Here is a 26569-nt window from a genome sequence, read left to right on the forward strand (position 1 = left end):
ACATTCCAATGGCCAACAACTCTCTCTGGGAAGAACTTTCTCCTCACCTCAAGCCTAAACTTCCCCTGGTGCAGCTTGAGACTGTGTCCTCTTGTTCTCCTGCTGATTGCCTGGGAGAAGAGACCAACCCTCTCTTGGCTACAACCTTCCTTCACGTAGTTGTAGACAGCAATGAGGTCTCCCCTGAGCCTCCTCTTCTCCAGGCTAAGCAACCCCAGCTCCCTCAACCTCTCCTCACAGGGCTGTGCTCCAGACCTCTCCCCAGCCTCATTGCCCTTCTCTGGACAAGTTTGAGTGTCTTGATGTCCTTCTTAAATTGAGGAGCCCAGAACTGGACACAGGACTCAAGGTGTGGCCTAGCCAGTGCTGAGCACAGGGTACAATGACCTCCCTGTTCCTGCTGGCCACACTATTCTTAATCCAGGCCAGGATGCCATTGGCCTTCTTGGCCACCTGGGCACACTGCAGGTTCATGTTCAGCCTACCATCAGCCAGCACCCCCAGGTCCCTTTCTGCCTGGCTGCTCTCCAGCCACTCTGACCCCAGCCTGCAGCACTGCATGGGGCTATCATGGCCAAAGTGCAGCACTCAGCACTTGGACTTGTTGAATGCCATCCTGTTGGACTCTGGCCATCTGTCCAGCCTGTCAAGGCCCCTCTGCAGAGCCCTTACAGGTTAATATAGTGGCTGTGTTTTCAGAAATGCATGAGCCAGGCTGATACTCCATTGGGAGGCCTTTAGCATTCTGCATGTGGGTAGGAGAAGGGCAGTGGGTCCAGACCTGCTGCATACGTGATGGAACCTTCTGCTCTTTTACCAACAGGTCCACTGCCTCTGGAACACTAAGTGCTGGCTGCCAGTGATAAGGGCCTCCTATGAAACTGGAGGAGTTGTGCCATGTTTCATTAACATCTGAACCTCTCTCACCACATTTGTGTGCAGCCTAGTATCTCCTACACTCATTAGGTAGCTGGGAAGTAGCAATAACTTGCACTGAGATCAGTCAGCAAAGGTATCCTATTATTCAAAATTTCCTGAGTCTTTAGTACTGCTGCTGTCTCTGATTTTAACTCCTGGTATGTTGGGTCTTTCAGGACCAAAATCCTCAATCACTTTAGCTCCTACCTCTCGAATCCCACTTCTCTCTCCAAATCACAGCAAAGCACAACCTAGTCGAGGCCTTTGTGTACCGCAGCAATAACCATTTAATATCAATCCCAGCTGTGACTAGGTGCAGCAAATTGAATGCAGCCTGAGCAACCTTTGCCTTGATGTATTTTATCAGGGAAGCTGAAGAAATCTTACATAAAAAGCCTTGAACCTCTTCTGGACACCCATGGTCTGGCCAGTCAGTATACTGCAGATGCCACACTGTGCGCTCCTGTCCGGACAGCAGATGCTTGACCTTCAGACCGGTAGTGGCGTAGCAGCCAGAGTCGGTGCGGAACTTATTGGTCACCTTGAACTTCCCGTAGGTGGCTGAGCTGTGCTTAGAGCCCAGTTTAGGCCAGTAACGGTGACTCTTACTTCTTCCTCCCTCCTTAAGAACAACAACAAATTAAAAACAATAGCCATTAGTTCCTGCAGATATAATTCTCTGCAAACAGAGAGCATAGAACTCTGTAGAACAGAACAGGGACAGAACAGGTTGGAAAACAGCTTCGAGATCATCAAGTCCAACCAATCACCCACCTCCATCTAATCAACTGAACCATAGCACCAAAGGCCTCATCCAGGCTCTTCCTAAACACCTCCAGGGATGGGGACTCCACCACCTCCCTGGGCAGCACATTCCAATGGCCAATCTCTCTTTCTGAGAAGAATTTCTTCCTAACATCTGGCCTAAAGCTCCCCTGGCACAGCTTGAGACTGTGTCCTCTTGTTCTGCTGCTGGTTGTCTGGGAGAAGAGACCAACCCCCACCTGGCTACAACCTCCCTTCAGCCAAGAAGGTCTCTCCTGAGCCTCCTCTTTTCCAGGCTAAGCAACCCCAGCTCCCTCAGCCTCCCCTCACAGGGCTGTGCTCCAGACCCCTCCCCAGCTTTCTTGCCCTTCTCTGGACACATTCCAGCATCTCAACATCTTTCCTAAACTGAGGGGCCCAGAACTGGACACAGGACTCAAGGTGTGGCCTAAACAGTGCTGAGCACAGGGCACAATGACCTCCCTGCTCCTGCTGGCCACACTCTTCCTGATGCAGGCCAGGATGCCACTGCCCTTCTTGGCCACCTGGGCACACTGCTGGTTCATGCTCAGTCTGCTGTCAACCGGTACCCCCAGGTCCCTCTCTGCCTGGCTGCTCTCAGCCACTCTGACCCCAGCCTGTAGCAGTGCCTGGGGTTGCTGTGGCCAATGTGTAGAACCCAGCACTTAGATGTGTTCAATCTCCTGCCCTTGGACTCTGCCCATCTGTCCAGCCTGTCGAGGTCCCTCTGCAGAGCTCTCCTATCCTCCAACAGATCAACTCCTGCCCCCAGCTTGGTGTCATCTGCAAATTTGCTGATGATGGACTCAATCCCCTTGCCCAGATCATCAATAAAGATAAGCCAAGTACTTTCATTGTAAATGTAGCAAAGAAAGCAAAATGAAGCAAGAAACAAAGAAAATATCCTTTAAAACTTAAAGCTCTCAGCCATACAACAGCTCTAAGTGCTGATGATCTAACCCTTATGGCAAAAGCCAGCTACTGCTTACAATACCTCAGTAAATATCCTCCTCCTCCTAAAGCCTTTCCTTTAAATGGAAGGAGATTCTCTTCATCAACCCCTAAGTATCTTTTGTTGACTGGCCTTGGGAACTGGACAGTGACTTGATGTGCTGTGGCACTCCCTGTGTTTGCCAGGAGCTAGCAGGCATGGAACTGAATGCAGTGTTAGTCAGCAACGTGTGCCAGCTTTTATAACAGAGCACATTCGTTCTTGGATTACCACAGGAAAAAATGTTTTGCTTGGCATAAGAAGAAAAAGATTTCTCTTCCTCTCTTTCCATCTCTCTCTTTTTTCTTTTTCCCATGGACACTTCTATGGAAACAACAGCTTCTGGTCTCTTTTCAGCTGATAAGAGTGACAATATGCAGAGCTGGCCTTGGACGAGGTGGGAGCCTGTGTCATTTTAACCAGAAGCAGCTCGGTGCTTTCCATTCCAATGGAAACATCTTTGTTTGGTTTGGCCAAACTGAAGTGAAGCAGGAGGACGTGGGGGTTCTGCTTGCTTCACTTCAGTGCTTGCCAAGCTGAGTTGCAGAAAGTTACAAAGCACAGCATTAGAGCAGTGCAGGTGTGTGTTCGGAGCAAGAGGGAAAAGGGCTGTTGATGGAAAAAACAGGCGAAGTGGAGTGGGAAGTGATGATAACAGGAGGTTTGCTCACATCAAAAAGGGCTGGACTCTGTGATTTTTACATACCTCTTCAGCTGTGACCATGGCTATAACGTTCACCCCTTGTTCCCAGACCATCTGCCAGAAGTCATGGCACGTGTGTGGCAGAGGCCCTTGGGTAGCAATGTAGTGCCACTCTTCTCCGCCCACTGAAACCTGGGAGTAACAGAAAGACACAAAACCCAAAAATGCCACCACAGTCAGTGCCCAAATTCTCACAGTATCACTAAGGTTGGAAGAGACCTCGAGGATCATCGAGTCCAACCTATCAACACAGACCTCATGACAAGACCATGGCACCAAGTGCCACATCCAATCTCCTCTTGAACACCTCCAGGGATGGGGACTCCACCACCTCCCTGGGCAGCACATTCCAATGACGAACGACTCGCTCGGTGAAGAACTTTCTCCTCACCTCCAGTCTAAACCTCCCCTGGCACAGCTTGAGACTGTGTCCCCTTGTTCTGGTACTGGTTGCCTGGGAGAAGAGACCAACCCCTTCCCGGCTACAACCACCTTTCAGGGAGTTGTAGAGGGCAATGAGGTCTCCCCTGAGCCTCCTCTTCTCCAGGCTAAACAAGCCCAGCTCCCTCAGCCTCTCCTCACAGGGCTGTGCTCAAGGCCTCTCCCCAGCCTTGTTGCCCTTCTCTGGACACATTCAAGTGTCTCAATGTCCTTCCTAAACTGAGGGGCCCAGAACTGGACACAGGACTCAAGGTGTGGCCTAACCAGTGCTGAGCACAGGGCACAATGACTTCCCTGCTCCTGCTGGCCACACTATTCCTAATGCAGGCCAGGATGCCATTGGCCCTCTTGGCCACCTGGGCACACTGCTGGCTCATATTCAGGTGGCTGCCGATCAGTACCCCCAGGTCCCTCTCTATTTGGGAGCTCTCAGCAGTGCCAGAACTACCTTTTCAACAGAAGAAACTACAGTGAAACCCTTCATCCTTTGTTCTTCCACTTTTGGTCAACATTTTGCACAAAAACCATCCTTTTGGTAAGAACAAATCTGGCAAAACACAAACTCTGGGGCTTCCAAGACCATTCCTGATGCCCACAAACATAAAGCATTGACCAAAATGTCATTTGTTTTTCTTGGAGCATAAAGATAGGGCTTAAGTACAAGGAAGCAGCTGACTGACTTCCCTGGGCTGGGTGACAGATCCATGCTGAAAGAAAAACCAGAGGAAGTGCCTATATATATTAACAAGGCATTGCATAGCTGCAAATTAACACATAGCAGTGTAGAAAGCCTCAGTGCAAAATAACATTTTGCAGGCCAAATGTGAAAAGCCTCTGCTCTTCAGGATCTCCCTGTATCATTTTCTACTTCTTCTGTTTCTTAAGCAGACTCTGACTACACTAATCACTGCTGAAGACGTGGCCAAATTGTCCCCAAGGGATGCCATTATGCCCACACATTGTCCAATACATACAGCTCAGATAGGCCTCTAGCCAGCTAGTCATAAGATCAAGATAGGTTTAACATAGAATATAAATAGGAATAGAATAGAAATAGGAATAGAATGGAGGGGGAGAGGAGAGGGAGAGGGAGAGGGAGAGGGAGAGGGAGAGGGAGAGGGAGAGGGAGAGGGAGAGGGAGAGGGAGAGGGAGAGGGAGAGGGAGAGGGAGAGGGAGAGGGAGAGGGAGAGGGAGAGGGAGAGGGAGAGGGAGAGGGAGAGGGAGAGGGAGAGGGAGAGGGAGAGGGAGAGGGAGAGGGAGAGGGAGAGGGAGAGGGAGAGGGAGAGGGGAGGGAGAGGGAGAGAGAGAGGGAGAGGAGAGGGAGAGGGAGAGGAGTAGACCAGACCAGGTTGGAAAAGACGTTTGGGACCATCAAGTCCAACCTATCACCCAACACTATTTAATCAACTAAACCATGGCACCAAGCACCCCATCCAGTCTCTTCCTATACACCTCAGTGATGGGGACTCCACCACCTCCCTGGGCAGCACATTCCAATGGCCAATCTCTCTTTCTATGAAGAACTTCTCTCTAACATCCATCCTAAACCTTCCCTGGGTGCAGCTTGAGACTGTGTCCTCTTGTTCTGGTGCTGGTTGCCTGGGAGAGGAGACCAGCCCCCATCTGGCTACAACCTTCCTTCAGGTACTTGTAGACAGCTAAAAACTTGAAAGAGTGCTTACCAGCAAAGAGGAAAGCCAGATGAATTGATTATTTTGGAAAGTTAAAATGTTCTTCCCTCTCAGGCAAGACCTTCTACCTATTAGCCCAGAGCCACTTCTCACAACAAAGTTATAAATCCCAGAGAAGAAGATTTACAGCTGACAGGCCTGTAAATATCAAGGTGCTGGCAGACAACACTACAAGGAACAATCAATAACTGACAGATCTAACCATACACTGTGTTTGAGGTACAGGCCTTTGAATACACTTTCAGAAACAGCATCAAGTTGTTTCTTATTCAAACAGCTGCTCATTAAGCTGGGATGCTTGTGCTTTGACACCTGTACCTGTCAGAGTGTTTGCAACAAGTTTTTCACTGCCTTGAAACCTCTTTTCAAACCTGTGCTTCAGCTCAGTTTTTCCACTCATACTATGCAGCACTGTCCTGTCTGAATGGTGGTTAAAATCTGCCAGACCAATGCAGGTAGTCTCCTCAGGTTCCTATAGTAGATGGGGACAAATATAAACTGCACAGCACTAACCCACATCTTGTGCTAGGGCTAGGACTGGTCTGGCACTTGCATGCTTGTCTGCACTCCTGGGTGTTGGTATAGCATCACTGAGCTTTGAAAGTTAATCCTGAACTGACACAGTCAGATGATGTGGTCTTAAGAACCTTTTGGCTGGAGAGATGAATTGAATCACTTTTTCTTTTCTCTGATACAGACAGCTATCTCTGTATCTTAACAGCAAGAGTCAATGATAAACAAGCAGAGAAATACTGCGAAGCTGTGGGGCTGGCAGACTGAGCAGTGGGAGCTGGAATCCTCCAGGCATGGATCTTATCAGAATGATATAGGAGTTTTCTTTGTCTGCTGACTTCTGGTCCAAATATCCAGCCTCCTGGCATGTGATTATGAAAGGACCATAAATAGTCTGGAGGGAATGGGATGCCTGGAATGTTTACTGCATTCTAATGCCCTAACTGCAGGATATTAAACATTGAATACTGGGCTGCAAACACACAGAGACACACACACACACACTGGGCTGCTGAGGTGAATTTCACAGATGCAATTTCCACCTTCTAAGCAAAAGCACATCTGCTTGGCTTCCATAATGCCACTCCAAGTGCACAAGGAAAATGCTGCCATGCACTGAAATATTTGTGCCTGTGTTCCGGCTGCTCTGCGAATGTGAGATGCAAGTGTCCAACACTGACAAGGTAAAACACAGATGCAAAACTAGCCAGGGAAAATTATTTTCTGGCTAGTAGCGTTTTATGGGGATAATTTATGTTAGGTATCTCTTGGTTTTGGCCTCCTACAAAGTAGATGAAAAATTCTGGGCTCAGAAATCCATCATCATAGCAACGGCTGATTATGCAAAAATTCAGTATCTGCTACCTACCAGGCTATGCAGAAAAGTGATGAAGTGCCAGGATCCTGGTTCAGAAATTGCTTTGAATCAACAGGATTTAACACTGTGTGTGAATCACAACCAAGGAGGCCAGCAAGTCCCTTTAAACTTTTGAAAGGCTCTTACTCCAGGAAAATATTCATCTAACAGGATGGTTCGTTTATCACGTTGAAGAATTGGTTTTTAATGTGCCTTTTGACAGTGAGAAAATGCAGACAGCCCTCTCTGACAACAAGAGAGTCTGTCTTCTGAGGGAATAGGGATAGGGAGAGGGATAGGGATAGAAGAGGGATAGAGATAGAAGAAGGATAGGGATAGAAGAGGGGTAGGGATAGAAGAGGGGTAGGGATAGAAGAGGGGTAGGGATAGAAGAGGGGTAGGGATAGAAGAGGGGTAGGGATAGAAGAGGGGTAGGGATAGAAGAGGGGTAGGGATAGAAGAGGGGTAGGGATAGAAGAGGGGTAGGGATAGAAGAGGGGTAGGGATAGAAGAGGGGTAGGGATAGAAGAGGGTAGGACTAGAGTAGGAACAAGAATAGAGTAGGAATAGGAATAGAGTAGAGTAGGAATAGGAATAGAATAGGAGTAGGAATAGAGTAGGAGTAGGACTAGAGTAGGAATAGGAATGGAGTAGGAATAGGAATAGAATAGCAGTAGGAATAGGAATAGAATAGCAGTAGGAGTAGGACTAGAGTAGGAATAGGACTAGAGTAGGAATAGGACTAGAGTAGGAATAGGAATAGAGTAGGAATAGAGTAGGAATAAAACAGAATAGACCAGACCAGGCTGGAAAAGACCTTTTTGATCAAGCCCAACCTATCACCCAACACCATCTAATCAACTAAACCATGGCACCAAGCACCCCATCCAGTCTCTTCCTAAACACCTCCAGTGATGGTGACTCCACCACCTCCCTGGGCAGCATATTCAAGTGCTGTTATTTCTCTCAAGGTAGAGGGAAAGCCAACAAAAGACTCCGCAAAGAGTCCTGGAAGCCTGAAGAATGAAAAGCATCTGCAGCTGTTGCAAGGTAGCTCACTGTTAGAACTGGCCACATTTGTAAGCAACAATCAGATCACAATTTAACAGAAATAATTGAAAGTAATGAGAAATCTGAAGTTTCTTGATTAAGTACTTTGAAACCTAGAAGCTCAAGGCAGAGACCTCATTGGTGAGATGTCCTCTTTGTCAATGCACACTTGAAAAATAATTTCTTTAAAACCTCCTCAACTCTCATCACAAGAGGAAGAAGCATTCACATATGTAAGTGCAGTGCCTGCGTGAAAATGCATTGCTCATAACAAAACACTCTTTCTGTAGTCATGGAACTGCATCCATGGGGCTCTCTCCCCAGCATTAGAAGACACATCCCATGTGCTAGTAAATGGAGAAGTACTTCAGTCAAACCTAGTGCAATACTTCTTTCAGGCTGCACCAATCAATTGCAAGGACTCATTCTGCATGGGTTGTTGTAGTTCCTCAGCCCCCCATTGGGAATGATAAATCAGAACATGTGTTGACTGCTCATGGTTTCAGGTACAGAGTCCTAGCAGCCATGTAATATTGCCCCTATTGGGGCTGATCCAACTCATATTTATGAGGTTTAAGAAACATAGCATAGTATCTTAGTATCAGTCAGGGTTGGAAGGGACCACAAGGATCATCGAGTTCTAACCCCCCTGCCTTGGGCAGGGACACCTCACACTAGAGCAGGCTGGCCAGAGCCTCATCCAGCCTGGTCTTAAACACATCCAGGGACAGGGCCTCAACCATCTCCCTGGACAACCCATTCCAGGGCTTCACCACTCTCATGGGGAAGAACTTCCTCCTCACCTCCAGTCTGAATCTCCTTCTACATTAACCAACAGAGATATTCCAAAACCAGCTGGTAGAAGGAGGAATAAAATACCCCTCAAAACAATGACACCTCTGCAAAATGACTTTGCAGTCTCTAGCAATTACATCAACTCATGCACTGTAGCTGACAGGGGACATTAGAGATGCTCGTGCTGAGACGTAGGGGCAGCGATATATTCCAGCTTACCTTTTCAGAAGCTCCAGAGTTACAGAATATGCTGGTCTGCATCCAGAAATGCAAACAAAGCTTTGACATACCTTAACTTGCACAGCAAAGTTCAAGAAAGCTTTTACCTTTATGTGTGAAGCATTGATGTAGCCTGTATTGTTTTCTTTGGTCGGCACCAGCTCTACCCGGTTCTCCTCATAAGGAACAACCTCCCTGATGCGATTGCGCTCAGTGTTTTCAGGCAAGGCAGCAGTGGTGAAGATCCCATCTGCCTTTTTCTTTGGAATTTGCTCATATTCTGTAAACACCATCCCCTCTTCCAGCTTCCTCTTCAAGATTTTGCACTAAGATTTAACAGAAAGGAACACCAAGGCGTTAATCCTTCCTGGAAGAACGTTTACCGCTAGATCAGTCCATCGGTTGTTTGAATTTCAGTATGCAGCCACAGCACTCTCTCACTCACAGCACTCTTTTCTCAGTTGCAGTTATCTGAGGAAACATGACACACTCTTATTTCCACTGACCACAAGCCACAGGCACATTTGACATTTCTACATTCCCAGCTCCACGTCTTTTTAAAGGTTGACACCCTAAGAAACAAACCCATGCTAAACACCATCCCGACTCAGTGCGAGCTTCTGTGTGATTTCACCACAACAGACACTTGCAAAAACATTTCAAGTTATCCTTTTTTGAGGAAGGAGATCAGACTGTAAGAGGTGTGGTATGGTCCATGCTTTCAAAACACCCCCTGACTTGCGAGTATGCAATTCCTGTGGCTGAACACAACACCCTGTGCGCACAGGCAGAGGCTGAGTTCTGGCCTCTCTGTGCCAAACGCTGCAAGGCTGCAAATTTCCATGCAGAAAGCCACAAAAATCCTTTGCAAGTATGCCTCTCAAATCTTCACGGTGGCAACTGGTTTTGATTTCCAAAATTCCATGTTCATGCCCACGCTTGCAAGTACAAACAGCAGGAGGCAAGCAACTTATTTTAATTAATTTGCCCCCCCCACCTCCTTAGAGATATTAACTGAATTCCTCAGTTGCACTGGAACATGTAATATGGGATCTATAGAATAGAATAGAATAGAATAAACCAGGTTGGAAGAGACCTTCAAGATCATTGGGTCCAACCCTTCAACCAATCCAACCCACCTAAACAACTAACCCATGGCACCAAGCACCCCATCAAGCCTCCTCCTGAACACCTCCAGTGATGGTGACTCCACCACCTCCCCAGGCAGCCCATTCCAATGGGCAATCACTCTTTCTGTACAGAACTTCTTCCTAACATCCAACCTAAGCCTCCCCTGGCACAGCTTGAGACTGTGTCCTCTTGTTCTGGTGCTGGCTGCCTGGGAGAAGAGACCATCATCCGCCTGTCTACAACCTCCCTTCAGGTAGTTGCAGAGAGTAATAAGGTCCCCCTGAATCTCCTCTTCTCCAGGCTAAGCAACCCCAGCTCCCTCAGCCTCTCCTCACAGGGCTGTGTTCCAAACCCCTCACCAACTTCGTTGCCCTTCTCTGGACTCGTTCCAGCAAGTCAACCTCCTTCCTAAACTGAGGGGCCCAGAACTGGACACAGGACTCGAGGTGCAGCCTAACCAGTGCAGTGTACAGAGGCAGCTGATCACTGTAGAAAGATTGCCTAATCAAGAGGAAAAAAAATGTGCAAAATGTTGAGATTTATGGATTGATCTTGTGTGACATTGTATGGTCAGCTGCAATGATGAAGAGCCTCAATTTTCACCAGCTTCAGTAAATGTCAAGATGTTTAACACGTTGCCAGCATCTAAAGGCACACCACTGTTAACCACAGTCCTTTTCCATTAATGGCTCTGACAACTTCTAAGAGACTATTTCTTTTTTTTCCCCATCTCAAATAAAATTTTAATACTATAGAAACTTCATGCTGCTGGGAACAAAGGGAACAAGCAACATTTCATGAGGATCCATCTTACCCTCTCATCCATTGGCACCTTGGCGACTTCATCCTGGCTGTCCTCCGGCACTGGAACCCTAGCAACTGAGAGTCCGTTCAGCGCTGCCAACATCAAGGGCCTCTTCTGGGCCTCCAGGCCTGCCATCTTCTGCTTTTCTAGATTCTTTTGGCAAGAAAAGGCACGTTTTCATCTCTGTGTGATTATTTATAATGCCAGTAAAATGCTGGAATGTTTTTTTAATCTCCAAAATCTGCAACTCTCTGGCCAAGGAATGCAGATGATCACCATTAGCATGGCAAATTCAAATACAACCTCTATTCTTCCTGTTATTCCTCAAAGGCCTGCTCCTACATGAGCCCAGAATTTTAATTTCAAAGAAGCAATCCCAGCATGTAATGCAGTTTACATGCCATCAAAAGACACAGGCTGAAGCGTTTTTTTCTGCACACCCCATCCTGAATGTAGGACACACAAAGCATCACCCTGTGACGTTCGAGCAGCGCTACCGTAGCCAAGCTACCTGGGGCACCTGCTCAAAAGCAATCATTTCAATCCATCACAATGCAGGTTAAAACATAGGCCATTGTTTCTCTTCTGTGATGGTAATACTTAAAATGAGGAGTCTTCTGATGCACTCAGCTATAATAGTGATTCAAAGAGCACCCGTGATATATTTTGTGCTGAAAACTGAGCTCGCATAGCTCAGAAACTGAACCTAACAGCAGCCCCAAGGAAGGTGATAGTTTACTATATTCATGCATCATAGAATCAATAAGGTTGGAAAAGACCTCAAAGATCACCAAGTCCAACCTGTCACCCAAGACCTCATATTATGCTATGATGTGGAGAACTGGAGTATGCATTTTAAATTCATAGAATCGTAGAATCAGTCAGGGTTGGAAGGGACCACAAGGATCATCCAGTTCCAACCCCCCTGCCATGGGCAGGGACACCTCACACTAGAGCAGCCTGGCCACAGCCTCAGCCAGCCTGGGCTTAAACACCTCCAGGCCTCCAGGGATGGGGCCCCAACCACCTCCCTGGACAACCCATTCCAGGGCTTCACCACTCTCATGGGGAAGAACTTCCTCCTCACCTCCAGCCTGAATCTCCCCACCTCCAGCTTCATTCCATTCCCCCTAGTCCTATCACTCCCTGAGATCCTGAGCAATCCCTCCCCAGCCTTCCTGTAGCCCCCTTCAGATACTGGAAGGCCACAATTAGGTCACCTCGGAGCCTTCTCTTCTCCAGACTGAACAGCCCCAACTCCTTCAGTCTGTCCTCATAAGAGAGCAGCTCCAGCCCTCTGATCATCCTCCTGGCCTTCTCTGGAGGCAGTACTCCAGGTGGGGTCTCAGCAGAGCTGAGCAGAGGGGGAGAATCACCTCCCTTGACCTGCTGGCCACAATTCTCCTGATGCAGCCCAGGATCTGATTGGCTTTCTGGGCTGCAAGTGCACACTGAGAGCTCCTGTTGAGCTTCTCCTCCCCCAGCACCCCCAAGTCTCTCTCCTCAGGGCTGCTTTCCAGCCAGTCCCTGCCCAGCCTGCATTTGTGCCTGGGATTGCCTCGCCCCCTCATCATCCTGCTGCTCTCCTTAAAGCACTGGGAGCTGAAACACCAAAAAAAGAGAGATCATCTCCAAAAGTACTCAATGTGGGAGTATCTTATTCTGTTTCCTTAACAGTTCTTTCTGCTGGATTTGGAAGGAGATGAGCACAAGGGAAGTGGTTCCCAGGATGCCTATGGAAGCTGTGATCACCACGCAGGCCAAGCTCAGCTCCTAGAAGCACATTACAGACCCTGAACACCCTCAGACACATGTAAATGGTTTGATTTTTCAAAAGCCACTGAACTTTTTCCTCACCACTGGGTTCCTCCACAGCACTCAGTGAAAAAAAACAAAAAGCCCAAACAACAAACCAGAGCAAAACCAAACATCCACAAAGCAAACCAAAAATCCAAACCAATCATCCTTTCATAAAGCAGCTTCTTTCTTTGCTACTTGCAAGGCAAAGTCTGAGTTTAAAAGATCAAGGTCATCAGACTTCCATTAATGTAAGGTGTGATTCCTGTCACAAAAGGACAGTCTGCATGTATTAAGACTGCTGATGCAGGTTGAAACCACCTTAAAAGCTTACTGCTCCATTTTCCAAAGAACAACAAAAACCACCTGTTGATCAAAGACTGATCTGAATGGTTACTCAGAGGAAGAGTCCTCAAACACTGCCTCAAAGCTCTCTTCTTACCTTCATTTCCATCCTAAAATCCTTTGAGTTTCTGCATCTCAGTATGCTCTCTTCCCTCAGATCAAAGCAGCATATATATATGTGTGTTGTTACACCACTGCCTACAGTATTCATTCATGAAAAATTATGGTTTGTAGCCAAGTGTATTTCTATATTCAAGCTTTAAGATTCTGCAGGGAGGAAAGTCAGTCTCCATGATACAACTGAATGGCCCAGGTTTGATAACCAAGCATTACATCAGTGGAAGGCTCACCAATGAACAAGAATACCTATGTATATATAATGTCTCTGGAGGAATGGAATGGAATGGGATGGAATGGAATGGAATGGAATGGAATAGGAATAGGAATAGGAATAGAGTAGAATAGAATAGAAATAGGAATAGGAATAGAATAGAATAGAATAGACCAGACCAGACCAGACCAGACCAGGTTGGAAGAGACCTTCAAGATCATCCTGTCCAACCCATCATCCAAAACCATCTAATCAACTAAACCAAGCACCCTATCAAGTCTCCTCCTAAACACCTCCAGGGATGGGGACTCCACCACCTCCCTGGGCAGCACATTCCAATGGCCAATCACTCTCTCTGAGAAGAATTTCTTCCTAACATCCAGTATGAACCTCCCCTGGCACAGCTTGAGACTGTGTCCTCTTGCTCTGGTGCTGCTTGCCTGAGAGAAGAGACCAACCCCCACCTGGCTGCAGCCTCCCTTCAGGGAGTTGTAGACAGCAAGAAGGTCTCCCCTGAGCCTCCTCTTCTCCAGGCTAAGCAACCCCAGCTCCCTCAGCCTCTCCTCATAGGACTTGTGTAATAGTACTTGTGCAGTTGCCCTTAAATCTAACTGCATGAGTACATTACACACTCTTTTCTGCTCTAGACCATTTAGATGCTTCATTAATTTGTTTCAGGAACTATTCTTATTTCAGGTCTCAATACTGAAAAAGAACCACCCCTGCCCCAAACTATGGCATATGCTTTGTTCTCCATGACTGCAGTTACACTCCCAAGGGCATTACATCAAGCACCTAAGTCAGTCACGATCTGGTAAGCACCCCCATATTTCTGTCACTGCTTGCAGGGGCACTGCAGCTTTTAAGTGGCCTGTATCAGGAATAGTGTGGCCAGCAGGAGCAGGGAAGTCATTCTGTCCCTGTACTCAGCACTGGGGAGTCCTGTGTCCAGGGCTCCTCAGTTTAGGAAAGATGTTGAGTTGCTGGAATGTGTTCAGAGAAGGGCAACAAAGCTGGGGAGGGGTCTGGAGCACAGCCCTGTGAGGAGAGGCTGAGGGAGCTGGGGTTGCTTAGCCTGGAGAAGAGGAGGCTCAGGGGAGACCTTATTGCTCTCTACAACTACCTGAAGGGAGGCTGTAGACAGGCAGAGGTTGGTCTCTCCTCCCAGGCAGCCAGCACCAGAACAAGAGGACACAGTCTCAGGCTGCACCAGGGGAGGTTTAGGCTGGATGTTAGGAAGAAGTTCTTTATTGAAAGAGTGATTTGCAATTGGAATGTGCTGGCCAGGGAGGTGGTGGAGTCACCATCCCTGGAGGTCTTTAGGAGAAGACTGGATGGGGTGCTTTGTGCCATGGTTTAGTTGATTAGATAGTGTTGGGTGATAGGTTGGACTCAATCTCAAAGGTCTTTTCCAACCTGGTTAATTCTGTTCTAAATTCATTGTTTACAAGGACTCCACTTCTCATACTTGAGTACATTTTAAAAAACAACAACAAACAGAAACCCCAAAACAAAACACACACACACAAAAACCAACAACCAAAACAATCCAGATGCTCAACACATCCTGCTTCTGTAACTAGGTGTCAGGTTGTTCAGCAAGTTAGTGGCAAAATAGGCAATCCTTATTCAGCAGCTCCCAGAGGTTTACTCTGAAAACTGTTACATATAAACCAGCAGGAAAGTCAATCAAAGGGATCATTTGAAAAACTCAAGCTTCCATTATGTTAGGTACTATGTGAGACTTAGGTAGGCATCCCTGCAGAGAAGGAAGGCAATGCCAGCCCTGAAACACAATTTTTCACCCAACACAGTGAACGTGTCAGACCCACCCTGCCAACAGATCTGCAGGGGCCAGGAAGCTCTGCAGGCAGGAGGGGAGCAGGCCTTGAGGCAGGGCTTTGTGGTCAGTCTCCTCACCACCTGGTTGTGTGCTCTGCCACCTCCCCCAGGCTGGTACTGCTGCCAGGGTGGTGGCATCAACAGCTGGATTAGATTTGGATGTGGCCAGCAGCTGAACAACCAGAACAGAGGGAGCATAGAGGCCCAACAGCAGTGCACTGGATCAGGCCCTTTGGTGGCCATAGAGACCTTACAAAACCAAATTGAATGTGGCATTTAACATCACATTTCCCAACTTCAAGCACACCAGCATCTTCCCACCTGTGTGTTCCCCCCAGTGTACTGATCCAACAATTTTATGGTATGGCAACTGATCTGTAGGATTACTGATTTCCAAAAACTGCAAGAGGAAGGCACTTACCCTCATCATCATTTCTCTTTCTATAATGCTGTCCTCAATAGAAAACATTTCAGACACAGGCCTTTCCTTGACAGGCTCTTTCTTGACCCGCTCCTTCACGCTGGTGAGGTCAGGCTCCGAGATAGACGGCCCGAGCGAAGACCCATTTATTGCCATTTGATCAGTTCGAGAGACGCTAATGGCTTTGGAAGGCCCTGGCCTCATGGCCTTGGCCCTGGCTACAGCCACAGAAATGCTAACAGGGTCCTGCCTCAGGGCACCGTTGCTGACGCTTTTGCGAGGCCCTGGATACTCTGGGGGAGGTTTGTTCGGTATTCTGGCCAGCGCGGCTTGCAGCTGAGCGCTGTACTCCATGTCCTCGTGGAGCGCTGCTATCCGTGACACAGAGCCTGGGGCCTCTTCCTCCTCCTCGCTTTCACTGCTGTGTATCAGCATTGTGGCATCGGAGAACGTCTTTTTGTGATGATAATGAGGAACTTGCTGAACTTCATGTCCCATCTGAACTGACTCTTCCGGCTGCACCTGCTCCCGCAGAGTGTTCCTGCGGGGCAGAGGGGCGTTCAAAGTTTTTAACGCCATGGCTTCTATGTCCCGTACCATATTGCTGATCACCTCCAAGCTGTGGCGCTTGTTCACAGCTGCATGGTGCTTTACGGCCATGAGGGGCTCGCTGACCTCCTGCAGCGACTGACAGACGACTGGGGAGCTGTCCTCTTGGAAGGTCTTTACTGAGAGCTGGACTTTGCGAGTGACCAAGTCGGGACTGCTCCCGCTGACGTACTTGTGGCGGTGACTCGCCAGGTCTGGCGTGCTGGTGGCAGGACGTGGGCGTGGGTAGGGAGGTGGAGGTCTGAAGAGATAGTTCTTCAGCATGTGAGTGGTGTTGTAACTCTGGTTGTTCTGCAGCTGCATGTTAGCCAGCTCTGGTGTGCTGACCGTGTGGGATATGGCACTGGCTGCGGTCTTACTTTGCCCAGCATTGTTAGGGTTCACTTGGTCAGATGGAGTGACAGGCTTGTTATAGCCACCACCCTGAGGCCCGTATGTAATCGTGTAAGGATGTCTCTCTCGGATCTCAGGCTGACTGTAAACGAGGTCTTCTGGCTGGTTGTAAGCATGTGTGTTTCCAATATTGAGATTCCTCAAAGACTGACTCTGGCTATCCATCTGGATCACCCCTCGCTTCATTTGTCTCATGACAGTTTCATAGTCCGGAGTTGGCCGGTAAGACGGTACTATGATTGCACTGTGTCTGTGGCTGGGAATATAGTCTGCCCTCATGATGTCACTTCCAGGGATGCTCAGATTTGAGGACATTGGAGATGCCTGGATGAAGTTCTGAGAGCGATTGAGGGAGTTCATGCTGTGGGCACTGCATACGCTCCCATTGGGTCCATTACCATTCAAGTAGCTGAAGTCCATTGGACACCTATCCAAACTAGTCTGAGACCTACAGTAGAAAGTTTCTTCATTTCCATGGAAAATGCTATCTGTGTAAAACAGAGATAAAGACATGGACAGTTGTAACATACAAGGAGTCACTCAACTTTAAAACTTCAAATGCAGTCTGCACCAACAAATACAGCTTGATGTACAAGAACTGCAGGGAACATTTGGTCTTAGGAGCATCCTTGAGTCACTGACTGAACTGAAACAAAATGACTCACTTAAACACTCCTGAGTTAGCAAAAACTGAAGTTCAGATTCTTGTGGGAGACGCTAAAGGGGAAAGAGAGGAAGTGTTTTTGTCTGGGGTGGCAAGGGAAAATAAAAGGGCATCACCTCCCTCTCAGTATCTGGAAGGATTCACTGCTGCTGCCACTTACAAATCCAATGCTATTAGCCTATGGTAATCCTAAAACTTCTCTTGTTGTTTCTGCTAATGCACTGCTGTCTGTGATCTGAAGGAGCTGAGGACTGTGAAATTAGACAACCTACTTCAGATCAGTCAACATTTTTGAGGATCTGAGGTGTAACACAGCAGGGAGATCAAGACACAGGGGAAAACACAAAGCTAAGCAAAACCACTCCACAGATGCACTGAAGAATGTTACATACTTCAACAAAAGATATCTGAGAGGGAATCAAGATGGTAAAGATGATGTCCTGTATCACAACTTCACCAAGAGATACTCCATGTTGAAAATTTGTAGGAAAATAACAGCAGCTCCCAAAACTCTGAAATCAGCTGGTTCTTCAGCAATAGAGATCAGCCTGTGGTAAAACTAAGGGAACTCTGCAATTCTTCCAAAATTGAGGATGTAACTCTTCACAGAGCCTCAGCTTCACAATAAAATAGTGACAGCCACTGAGTCAAATCCCCCCCCTTCAGTGGCAGCCACTGAGCATGCAAGGAACTGTACCTTCAAAATATCCAAGTCTATCTTAAACTTTGTCAGGCCACCACAACTGTGAAATATTATCAAGGTATGACAAAGAGCTCCTCTGCTGGTAACAGCACTTCAACTGTACCTTCATGAGCTGCACAGAACAGTGACAGGCCTGGCTATGTGTCTTGCAAAAGGTGGTGGGGTCAAGGGTGTGAAGCCAAGATGTTTAGGGGCTGGGCTCCATTCCTGACTTTTATTGAAGGAACCTGGTACAACTTCCTAGAGAATTGGTTTGTGGAACATGAGGGTAGCAGGCAGATGCTAGTAAATAAATCCACAGATAATCTAAGTGTAAAGGACACTATGATTTCTCCTACAGTAAAAGGTAATTCCTGTCTCCCCCTCACTCCAATTCTCTCCCTGGCCCCAGCTGGCACTGCCTTTAAGTACAGCCATCATATGTCCTTTAGAAAGGAACCATCTTTTCAGCTCACTGAACTGGAATGCCAGCTTTAAGGCTCAGAGTCATGCACAGCCAATTCCAGAGAAATTTCAAACTTCAAATTGGACTTTGAACAGAAAACTTACTGCAACATTAACTGTAAAACTGCAGCAGCAGGAGCTCCCATCTGACCACAACAGCATGACAAAAGCAGACCTAAGGGTTAGGAGCTTCTCTGCATACACATAACATTGAAGTCCATTAAAGGAAAAACAATATATCTTCTTCTAAATACCTTGTGAATTATGTGTTTCAGTGTAGTGCTCTCCACACTGGACATGCATAGGAGGCAGTATAAATGGATGTTGCCTTGGCTGAAATGAAAGCACAAGTTAAAAACAAAAGCATTAGGAACTTTGTTTGCCAGAGTTTTTCCAGCTGAAACAGGAAAAATGCTTCTGTGCCCTTTCTACTGAATGCTGCTCTTTTTTACCCAGCCAAAGACACGTGGCTTGGCATTTCTTGAGAGAGCAGAGAATAACATATTGTAGATTGTTTGCTGAATTCTGTCACAGAGCCCATAGCTGACCAGTTGACTGCTTTAAACTAAACCACTTCAGAAAGCAACATCCAGACTTCCAGTTCACTTAGAACTTTTCAAAGGTTTATTCAAAGTCTTTGCCCTTGAAAGATTAAACCAAAACAAACCAGACACCTAACCAGAACAAAAGCAGGAGATGGAACAAATTCAAGGACCTGGAACACTGTTATACAAGCACTAGGAGCATATATGTGGGCTCAAAATAACTTGGCGAGTTATACTGCCTCGATAATGAATCGGAGCCTTCCTCCAACAATCTGCACTGCAACAGAGTTTTTAGCCCAACAAGTATCACAGATTGCAATTCAGCATAAAAACAGCAGGATCATTTGCAGGGGCCCTCAGTTTAAGAAGGACACTGAGACACTTGAATGTGTCCAGAGAAGGGCAATGAGGCTGGGGAGAGGCCTCAAGCATAAGCCCTATCAGAAGAGGCTGAGGGAGCTGGGGTTGTTTAGCCTGGAGAAGAGGAGGCTCAGGGGAGACCTTCTTGCTCTCTACAGCTACCTGAAGGGAGGTTGTAGCCAGGTGGGGGTTGGTCTCTTCTCCCAGGCAAGCAGCACCAGAACAAGAGGACACATTCTCAAGCTGTGCTAGGGGAAGTTTAGGCTGGAGGTGAGGAGAAAGTTCTTCCCAGAGAGAGTTGTTAGCTGTTGGAATGTGCTGCCCAGGGAGGTGGTGGAGCCTCCATCCCTGGAGAAGTTCAAGAGGGGATTGGATGTGGCACTTGGTGCCATGGTTTAGTCATGAGGTCTGTGGTGACAGGTTGGACTTGATGATCTTTGAGGTCTCTTCCAACCTTGGTGATTCTGTGAAATCAGAGCTGCCACAGTATCCACTACTTCTGTCCATTGGTAAACTGCTGCATTCTGCAGCTGCATTTTACCACCTGCACTGTATTGTCCTCAGTGGTGTCACAGGGCAAAGGTTATGAAAATATACTTTGACATATGAAGAAAGTAGATAAGAGAAGGAAGACATTCTCTTTTAATGAATACAGAACTTTCAATCTCATGAATATGCCTTCCTCAACAGCAGAAAAAGGTCTTCACATCTGGACTGATTCAAGTAGTTCAAACTCTTAAGAGAAGAAACAGCAAACAATTCACCTTTGCATGCACATGCACGAAATGAGCACCATGCAAATTAGCTACTGAAGAAGAGGGGCCAGGGAAGGGGTTACATTTACATTTTGTATGTTCATGGCCAGAAGAAGTGAGAATCAAAGAAGCTGAGCACACATATGAATTCTTGCATACAAAATTGCTGTGTTAAGCCCAAACTGGAAGATGACAAGGAATATTTCTGCTACAACAATTACTTTCAAGGGTATAAAACCCTCTTCTCACTGCAGGCTGGGCAAAGGAGCCTGCTGCTGATAACCTGAGTAGCAGATCTTAGTCTGCAACAGAGATGTTGAAAAGCCTAACAGATGGAGAGCAGAGGAAAAGTACATGGAAGAAGTGACTTCTGCTGGGGATGCAGAGATCTGAAGATGAGAGTTTTCTTTGGGATAGATGTTATGGAAGGCACCTGCAAGAAATTTGGGGGGGGTTACATCTGCAGATGGTGAATATCCAAATTAAGGACTGCTTGGATTTTCAACTGGCTAACTGAACATATTGTATTATGTTCTCCTACATGGAGGTGGTTTTGCTGGAAAACCAGCATGATGATCTTCAGAGAAATGGCAAAGCCTTACCCCAAATATTCTACTGCACTTCCCATTTTTGCCTGCTGATTTATTACCATGCAAAGCAAATGAACAGGTAGGTGTGCAAAGGTATGTACGCTGAAGACAGCGCTCAGAAAGGCTTTTTTTCCCCTCCCAAAGAGAGTTGTTCCAACAAGTTAGCAAAACAATTATGGAAAAAAAAGCAGTTGAAAGTTCAGTGTGAACTGCTAGCAATCCACTTCCCTTTCCAATAGAATAGAATAGAATAGAATAGAATAGACCAGGTTGGAAGAGACCTTCAAGATCACCGTGTCCAACCTATCATCCAATCCTGGTTTAGGATCTTCTTTCTTGGTTAAAAATTGAAGAAAAAAAATGTTTCCTGTCAGGTCTTGAAATGTTTCACTGATAAAAGAAAATGCATGACTAGAACTCCATGTACTTGATTTACTCATTCAAACTCTGCAGGCTCTGCAGAGGGACCTGGACAGGCTGGACAGATGGGCAGAGTCCAAGGGCAGGAGACTGAACACATCCAAGTGCCAGGTTCTGCATATTGGCCACAACAACCCCAGGCAGTGCTACAGGCTGGGGTCAGAGTGGCTGGAGAGCAGCCAGGCAGAGAGGGACCTGGGGGTGCTGGTTGATGGTAGGCTGAACATGAGCCTGCAGTGTGCCCAGGTGGCCAGGAGGGCCAATGGCATCCTGGCCTGCATCAAGAACAGTGTGGCCAGCAGGAGCAGGGAGGTCATTCTGCCCCTGTACACTGCACTGGTTAGGCCACACCTCGAGTCCTGTGTCCAGTTCTGGGCCCCTCAGGTTAGGAAGGAGGTTGAGTTGCTGGAAGGTGTCCAGAGAAGTGCAACAAAGTTGGTGAGGGGTTTGGAACACAAGCCCTATGAGGAAAGACTGAGGGAGCTGGGGTTGCTTAGCCTGGAGAAGAGGAGACTCAGGGGTGACCTTATTGCTGTCTACAACTACCTGCAGGGGGCTTGTAGACAGGCAGAGGTTGGTCTCTTCTCCCAGGCAGCCAGTACCAGAACAAGAGGACACAGTCTCAGGCTGTGCCAGAGGAGGTTTAGGTTGGATGTTAGGAAGAAGTTCTATACAGAGAGAGTGATTGCCCATTGGAATGGGCTGCCTGGACAGGTGGTGGAGTCACCATCGCTGGAGGTGTTCAGGAGGAGACCTGACAGGGTGCTTGGTTGCATGGTTTAGTTGATTACAATTGATGAGCATTCATTCCCCCTCTTGATCTTCTTAAAACTTTGGGGTTTTTCCCTAAAACTTCTTGCATCTGTGTGTTCAAAACACAAAGAGGCATCAAGATTTGTTTGTCCTTTGGAAAAGGAGACTTCCATTTCTCATATGTAATACAGAAGGCAGCTCTCTCTTTTCCCTTATTACATATCTGAGGCCATACCATACAAATTCAAAACACATTTCACTTCTTCACGTTCACATTTTCGTAGGCATCTCCAGGGACCAAACAAGAAGGTACCAAAAATACTGCAAATATGCCTCAGAGAGTACATTGTGATGCCTTAGAAATGTGATAAGAATGAAAGGATAACAAAATCCAGAACCAACTACAACACTTTTCCTGCCTAGTGGCTGGGAAACCTAGAAGGCAAACTTCAGATTGAATGGCTCACAAAAACAAACACAGGAAAACAGCCTGGGTTGTTGGGTTGAGGTCTGTGGTGACAGGACTTGATCTTTGAGGTCTCTTCCAATCTTGGTGATTTTCTGTGTGTGTGTGTGTGTGAAAGAGAGAGAAATCTGCAAAGCTAAAGCCATTATAACATCAGTATCAGCTTAACCTTAATTTTGGAACATTCTGATGAGCTGTAACCATACCATGGGGATATGTCAAGCAAATATTCCAGTCCCTATTAGTTTTCTGCTATCAAGTGACAGGCTAATGGAGTTACTGCTGCAGGATGGTCTGTGCCTGTACTACACAGGAAAGCTGACAACCTGCATATAGAATAAACCTTTATTTAGAATAGAATAAACCAAACCAGGTTGGAAGAGACCTTCAAGATCATCATGTCCAACCCATCAACCAATCCAACCCACCTAAACAACTAACCCATGGCACCAAGCACCCCATCAAGTGCCCTCTGTCTAAGGAAGCAGTGCTGCTGCTGCTGCTCTTATTTAAGAGATCCTGAATTACTTTAAGAAATACATGCTAGCTGTTAGAACTGGATCCAAAAAAATGGCCTTAAAACTGACTGGGGAAAGGACTCCCACTGACTTCTTCTGTGAAGATTTCAGGAAAAAGTTACCAGGCTTTGTCAGATCTGTTGTGTTTCATAGAATCACCAAAGTTGGAAGAGACCTCAAAGATCATCAAGTCCAACCTGTCACCACAGACCTCAGGACTAAACCATGGCACCAAGTGCCAAGTCCAATCCCCTCTTGAACACCTCCAGGGATGGGGACTCCACCACCTCCCTGGGCAGCACATTCCAATGGCCAACGACTCTCTCTGGGAAGAACTTTCTCCTCACCTCGAGTCTAAACTTCCCCTGGCACAGCTTGAGGCTGTGTCCTCTAGACACAGTTTGCAGAGATTAGTTAAATGGAAACAAACACAGTTTAAGGAAGTACTCTGAATCATAGTGATGCAGTGATTTTAACCAGTTTAGTTAAAAATCACACAGAAAATAGCCTCCTAACCCACAGATTTGGTAAATTCTAAGCAGGCTTTATACACCAACATGAGGAATGGAAGAAGTGCAAAATGAGAGGCTGTAAAATTAGGTATTGCCTGGGTTTTGGCATATGCAGTGTGAGACACTTCCAATTCCTTCTAGAGGATTATATTTTTTCCTCCACATATTGAAATAATTCAATCCAGTAGAAAAGATGCTCAGTTTCTGCAGGGCAAATAAAAACACAATGCCCTGCAGACAGTCATTTCTAATACTCAGTGGTGATATTATCCAGTCAAATTAATCAACCTGGGCAGCCACGCCCTTGAAAACTCATTCCACTCATACTGCCTACAAGAAAGGGGTTGATGTGCTCACTTGAAATTGAGAAAGCATTCCATCTTACACAATGTCCTAGCCTATTAAAAATGGTGTAGACACTCTTAAAGACCACCTACCAAGGATGACCTGCTCCAAGTGGGCCGTCGGCGGATAGGGGGAGGAGAGCTTGATTGTCTGTGGAAGGAAGAGGGAAGAGAAATACTGGGAATCAGAATTACTTCAGTACTGACGTGAGACTGAAGGGGGGGGGGAAAACAAGAGATGAAGAATCTCTAAGTGTTTCTTATTAATGAGATGTTTTTTAATAAAAATACAAGTAAATGAAAGTAATTCAGGTTGTTCTCTAACCACAGGAAGTATTCCAGCTCCATACTAGACATGCCTTCTGTTCAGTGTCCTCTTTGGCTTACATTGAAGCAGAAGAAAAACCTCTGGTTTCAAAACGGATCAAACAAGCGAGCCTCTTAGGCAATGAAAACTGAACATGGTGTGCAGGCACAGTCTCACAGGTGGCTTAATGGGAAGTTTAAAACAAGGACAATCTTATGAATTCATAGCAATCACTCCAAGGCAGTGCACACAGATCATGAGGGAACAAGAGCAACGGGTTAGGTAACACTGGCAGAGCCACGCACAATGTTAAGACTAGCCAGATGCAGTGGAAGGGACAAGGAGTGTAGGAGGTAAAAAAAAAACCAACACAACCAACCAACCAAAAAAAAACCAAACAAACAAAACACACAAATGAAGAAGGGAAAGAAACAAGTTGAAGGAGGCAGAAATATAGTGCTTACGTGAAGAGAGGAAAGGTGGGATTTGTCCTCTTACTGTTTCTGATCTGGTGAATGATGTTATGTGCAATTAGAGGAAATGCACACAGGAAAACAAACTGTCATTTCAACACAGAGGGCAGGAAAATTATTTGGCTAGAAAACACATTGGCATATGCTGTCACCAATATCTGTGGCTCTAGCACAGAAGCTGATCTCACAGAAGACTGTGGTAAGTAGTTCCAGTAGCAAAGAGTACATTTAAACTCCAGTTATTTCAGCACAGTGACCTCACACGTTGCTCCCTATCCTTATTAGTCCACATAGTGGTAACTTGTATATGGAATTGGTACATGCATACAGTTTATGGTGTCCACTTGGGGCTCAGCATTTACAAATCAACACAATCTAGAACTATGGCTTCTGAATGGAAACAGAGCAGCCCTTTCTGTTGACCCCAATATATGGCTTTGAAGGGGACATACTCCATGATGACAGACCCTATGACTTCATTTTCCTTCCTGATTGTTACAGTGGAGGCAGCCAGCAGCTTCCCTTGAGCTCAACTCCTCTGAAATCATTAGCACTTAGTATTGGACTACTGAAATGCATTATGAGCTGCTAAGATATGTCTTCTCTGGTCTTTCACTCACCTCCCATGAACTGTAAGCACCATCTGAAATCTAGCAAACATCTCTTTTCAGTAAGTGAAAAGATGACTATGTAGTTCACATTATTGGTCTCTCCAATACTCTAACTCAATGTATGTTAATACAGAATAGAATAAACCAGGTTAGAAAATACCTTGGAGATTATCGAGTCCAACCTATCACCCAGCACCATCTAATCAACTAAACCATGGCACCAAGTTCCTCATCCAGTCTCTTCCTAAACACCTCCAGGGATGACGACTCCACCACCTCTTGTTCTGGTGCTGGTTGCCTGGGAGAAGAGACCAACTCCCACCCGGCTGCAACCTCCCTTTAGAGAGTTGTAGACAGCAAGAAGGTCTTCCCTGAGCCTCCTTCTCCAGGCTAAGCAACCCCAGCTCCCTCAGCTTCTCCTCACAGGGCTGTGCTCCAAAATCCTCCCCAGCTTTGTTGCCCTTCTCTGGACACCTTCCAGCAACTCAACATCTTTCCTAAGCTGAGGGGCCCAGAACTGGACACAGTACTTAAGGTATGGCCTAACCAGTGCTGAGTACAGGGGCAGAATGTGTACACATGCAGTATTAGAAAGCTAGATCTTCCAGTCTTCCCCCTTCAACATTTTGGCTTTATTTTCCAACAGATGGCATTACCCAGCTGAACAGATGGGATGCCCAGCTCTAACTAGAACTGCTGTTAGCTCTAACTAAAGCTGTTTATGGCTCTTAACTGGAGTTGTTGATAGAGACTTCTTCATACCTTTTCCAGCTAACTACACTGATGAGTTTTGCAAGTAATTTATGTTCTCACTGCTATACAAATCCAGCATATAATGAAATTTCTCAGAACTCTTACATTGACTGCAGTGTGCCCAGGCAGCCAAGAGGGCCAATGGCATCCTGGCCTGCATCAAGAACAGTGTGGCCAGCAGGAGCAGGGAAGTCATTCTGCCCCTGTACACTGCACTGGTTAGGTGACACCTTGAGTACTGTGTCCAGTTCTGGGCCCCTCAGTTTAGGAAGGAGGTTGACTTGCTGGAACATGTCCAGAGAAGGGCAACAAAGTTGGTGAGGGGTTTGGAGCACAGCCCTGTGAGGAGAGGCTGAGGGAGCTGGGGTTGCTTAGCCTGGAGAGGAGGAGACTCAGGGGAGACCTTATTGTTCTCTACAACTACCTGAAGGGAGGTTGTAGCCAGGTGGGGGTTGGTCTCTTCTCCCAGGCAGCCAGTACCAGAACAAGAGGACACAGTCTCAGGCTGCACCAGGGGAGGTTTCAGCTGGATGTTAGGAAGACGCTCTATACAGAGAGAGTGATTGCCCATTGGAATGGGCTGCTCGGGAAGGCGGTGGAGTCCCCATCCCTGGAGGTGCTCAGGAGGAGACTTGATGGGGTGCTTGGTTTAATTGTTTAGGTGGGTTGGATTGGTTGATAGGTTGGATGTGATGATCTTGAAGGTCTCTTCC

The 26569-nt window shown here is 46.7% G+C and overlaps 1 protein-coding gene across 1 annotated transcript in view; it reads right to left on the reverse strand.

The window, feature by feature from the left end:
* Positions 1-26569, reverse strand: part of PTPN14 (protein tyrosine phosphatase non-receptor type 14) — a 167658-nt gene that overhangs the window by 15665 nt on the left and 125424 nt on the right. The window contains exons 11-17 of the mRNA XM_068153415.1: positions 23806-23863; positions 18704-18782; positions 15637-17126; positions 10910-11053; positions 9072-9290; positions 3402-3530; positions 1306-1540 (exon numbers count right to left, since the gene is read on the reverse strand). Coding sequence (XP_068009516.1) covers positions 1306-1540; positions 3402-3530; positions 9072-9290; positions 10910-11053; positions 15637-17126; positions 18704-18782; positions 23806-23863 — 2354 coding nt within the window. The remainder of the gene's footprint in view (positions 1-1305; positions 1541-3401; positions 3531-9071; positions 9291-10909; positions 11054-15636; positions 17127-18703; positions 18783-23805; positions 23864-26569) is intronic.

This window comes from Melanerpes formicivorus, unplaced genomic scaffold, assembly GCF_026170545.1.
Source record: "Melanerpes formicivorus ecotype bairdi unplaced genomic scaffold, bMelFor1.0.p_v2 SCAF_26, whole genome shotgun sequence".
In the NCBI taxonomy this organism is placed as follows: domain Eukaryota; kingdom Metazoa; phylum Chordata; class Aves; order Piciformes; family Picidae; genus Melanerpes; species Melanerpes formicivorus.